The following is a 3,416-nucleotide window of genomic DNA, read 5'->3' as shown; positions in this document are numbered from 1 at the left end:
GTTTGCTGCTTTTCTCACGAACCCTTTATACCGGTCAGTCCTTGTCCTCCAAGCCTCATGACTGCTCCGAGATCAGCCAGACGGTGCTAGAGGATTTCTCACTCTACAGCTCAGTTTCCCCTCTTCATTCCGACACAAGGCAGCATTCAGACTTGCTCATGCCTCTTTGTCCAAACGCAAGGGCTCATCATTTCCAGGATGGTTTAGCAAAGATATAAATCTGGTGGAATTGATGAATGCCAAATTCATCCGATTAAAAATAAAGTGAAAACCCAGAATTTTTTTTATATATATATATATATGCATGCGTGTGTGTGTGTGTGTCAAAACCTACTGATAAACCTGAAAGACTAATTGATTTAATCAGAATGACAACAGACTTGACTGGAAAATTAAAAACTTTATTCATTAAAAAATAAGGGCCATTCAACAGGACTGAGGTCTCTATTGATTATTACTGGCAATAAATACAAGACAATTGGGAAGAGGGGGAGTGATCAAAAAGATACGAGTTGGTCTAAACGTATACAAGGGCCCATGGCACAATTTAGCAAACTGTTTGGTCAAATGATTTAAAAGGCTGGAAGTAAAAAAATATACTTAAAAAAAAATAATAAAAAAAAAATAATCAGAGATTGTAGTTAATATGCCATGAATGACTTTGACTTACACTGCTTCTCTAACCCATCTCATGTTTTAAAAGTTTGGCCCTTTTTAAAAGTCAAGACTATAGTCTATTGTCTATCCAGCTAATAAAATACTGTATTATCAGAGGAACAGTGATATAGGAAACGCTCCTCTTAACATCGGTTTCTTGTCATATAAAAAAGGCTAGCGAGAGAAAAAACAACTCGCTCCGTTTATGTGAGGATCCAAAAATATTCATCTGTGCTGTAAGCTTGCAGTTTAATAGTCAGTGCCATGGTCATAGTGGGCTCTGTATTCATCGTGGTAGTCTGCCTGGTACTCATCCTGATATTCTCCTTGGTATTCAGCCTGGTAGTCGCTGTCGCTGATCTCAGAGCCGTTGGTGCCGGTGCCCTGGCTGCCATTGCCGTGGATGGTGGGCTCGGTGGGGGAGGAGCAGTATTTGGGGTCGTATATCTGTCTGCCCAGCCCGTACACGCTCATGCCCTTCTGAGAGGCCACCTTGTTGGTGCCCATCTGCAGCGAGATGGTGGAGTTGTCCAGCGGCTGGACAGCCACTTTCTGGTCAAAAATATCCCTTCTGGTGCCCGGGGCCAACATGCCAGCCTAAGGGAGAATAAAGTGAAAACTAAAGTTTGACTTGGGCATCCAACTAATAAAACGTCCTGCAGAGTTTAGTTCCAACCCCTATTAAACACACCAGAACCAGATAACCAAGATCTTCGGGATCACTAGAAACTTCCAGGCAAATTTGTTTGGGGCAGGAAGCAGCAGAACTCTGCTGGAAGTTGGCCCTCCAGGAGCAGGATTGGACAGCCTTGTCTAAAAGCCCTGGGCGAACCATTAGCGGACCTTCTGTGAAATTTCATAGTCAAAGTAGGTCCATTGTCAATAGTTTAGCAATGCAATGGGAGTACTGTCTACTAAAGAGATCACTTCCAAACCAAGCAGCTTTCTAGTGGTAAATGTGGCAAATTTGCATGTTAAAAGTTCAACAAACTTGAATCCGATGTGAAAATGTTTCACCTCACGTGTTCCACATGTGAAAATACAGATTGTGTGGATTCCTATCGAGACAACTGCACTTCCTCGGTGGAATTTCGACATACAAAGGTATTTGTGACCGCACAGTTACTCTTAAAGGGTTAGTTCACCCAATAATGAAAAATGTGTCATTTACCCTCATCTATGTTTGTTTATGTGAATAAATGCCTAAATTAAATCTGTTCATTATATAAAGTGATCGCCAAAGTGTTTAGATCTTCCTTTCAATCAGCACAGCGATAAGGATTCGTATTAGGGATATTTTGTCTATATTACTTCTGTGAGGCATATTTGGAGTTTCTGCGAGAGAGCACCCTCTGGCAGACATTACATGTGTTTATAGCACTCCATACTGCGTCACACCACCCTACACTGGGTAAACATAGGAAAAGTAATATTTCTCTCTACAGTAAACATATGATAATCCATATGTTGTTCTCCAGTGTACAGCAGGTTTTTTTTTCTGCGCTTTAATGACATCACTGCCAGCTGTCTTAAGTAACTTCAGAGTTCCTACTGGCAGTGCAAATGCAACCAGGAAAATGGGCCAAGGGGAACTTTTAGTTCTCAGGGAACCACCCTGGTGCCTAGTTCCTATAACTAAGTTCCTAGAACCACCATGTGCAAAAGCCCCTAATGATGACAGAATTTACATTTTTGGGTGAACTATTCCTTTAAATTCAAACTCACCTGGCTTGCTCCTTTATTAGTGCCCATCTGCAGGCTGATTGTGGTTTGGTCAAAGGGCTTGTCTGCTTGAGTCTTTGGGTCATACAGATGTCTCCTGGTGCCATAAGCAGTCATCCCAGCCTGACTAGCACATTTATTTGTCCCCATCTAGCATTGAGGGAAAAAAAGGATGTGTATGAATATACAAAGCATGATTGAGAGAATCTCAAGAAGATATCCCAAGAAAAATGGTTTTAAAAGGATTCCTAAAGTGACAACAGATAAGAACCAAATGAAGTCACAAGTCAGAGGTCCTCACCTGCAGTCCAATCACACACTGACCAGCCTTCATTTTCTCGTCATCAAAGTTGCGGGAGTGCTTGTCTGCGTACTTTACACCAATGTCAACGTTTGTGTCCATACCTTTGGTTTTTGCCTTTGAAAGAAAGAACGAAAGTAGCATTATATCAGCAACTCCTAATCCAAGCTTCCTTCTTTCATCATCTCCTTCCAAGATGTTTTGCACAAAACTCACCATGCTGGCCAGAGCAAGAAGTGTGGTCTGGACTTGAGTCATGTTCCCATTCTCAAACAGATCATTGGCCTCAAAGATGTCGTTAGGCTTCAGGCCATAAGCAAGAATGGCTTTGATGAAGTTGCCCAGGTTCTCAAGCTTCAGTGAAAAGAATAAGCTTTGCTATTATATTTTTACATTAGGAATAAAACTGACTTGAAAAGAAGAAAAAAAATTCGAAACAATGCAATACATAAACAGGTCTTCCTTACCTTGTGCCAGTTAAGTTTGGAGTGGTTGATTTTCTTAATGGATCCAGGCTGAAGTTTATTAATGAGCCTATGAGAAATACCAAATATTACATCATCTATAGTGGAGAGACTCAACTTACAGTAGATGGTCTGATTATGCAGTGCACACTAGCGTTCAAAAGTTTAGGGTTAGTAAATCTTTTATTTTTTTTTTCCTTTTACAAAAATGAATACATATCAGCAAGGATACATTAAATTATTAAAAAGTGACAGTAATTTATATATATATA

The 3,416-nt window shown here is 40.5% G+C and overlaps 1 protein-coding gene across 1 annotated transcript in view; it reads right to left on the bottom strand.

Annotated features, from left to right (window-relative positions):
• Window positions 1-385: 385 nt before the first annotated feature.
• LOC107730489 (calponin-3-like) overlaps window positions 386-3,416 on the bottom strand; it is a 19,206-nt gene continuing 16,175 nt past the window's right edge. Inside the window, exons 3-7 of the mRNA XM_016541333.1 lie at window positions 3,148-3,214; window positions 2,897-3,034; window positions 2,681-2,797; window positions 2,383-2,529; window positions 386-1,254 (exon numbers count right to left, since the gene is read on the bottom strand). Of these exons, the coding sequence (XP_016396819.1) occupies window positions 907-1,254; window positions 2,383-2,529; window positions 2,681-2,797; window positions 2,897-3,034; window positions 3,148-3,214 (817 nt within the window). The 3' untranslated portion in view covers window positions 386-906. The remainder of the gene's footprint in view (window positions 1,255-2,382; window positions 2,530-2,680; window positions 2,798-2,896; window positions 3,035-3,147; window positions 3,215-3,416) is intronic.

Source organism: Sinocyclocheilus rhinocerous, unplaced genomic scaffold, assembly GCF_001515625.1.
Source record: "Sinocyclocheilus rhinocerous isolate Xijiao unplaced genomic scaffold, SAMN03320098_v1.1 scaffold4566, whole genome shotgun sequence".
Lineage (NCBI taxonomy): Eukaryota > Metazoa > Chordata > Actinopteri > Cypriniformes > Cyprinidae > Sinocyclocheilus > Sinocyclocheilus rhinocerous.
This window is presented reverse-complemented; position numbering and strand designations above follow the sequence as displayed.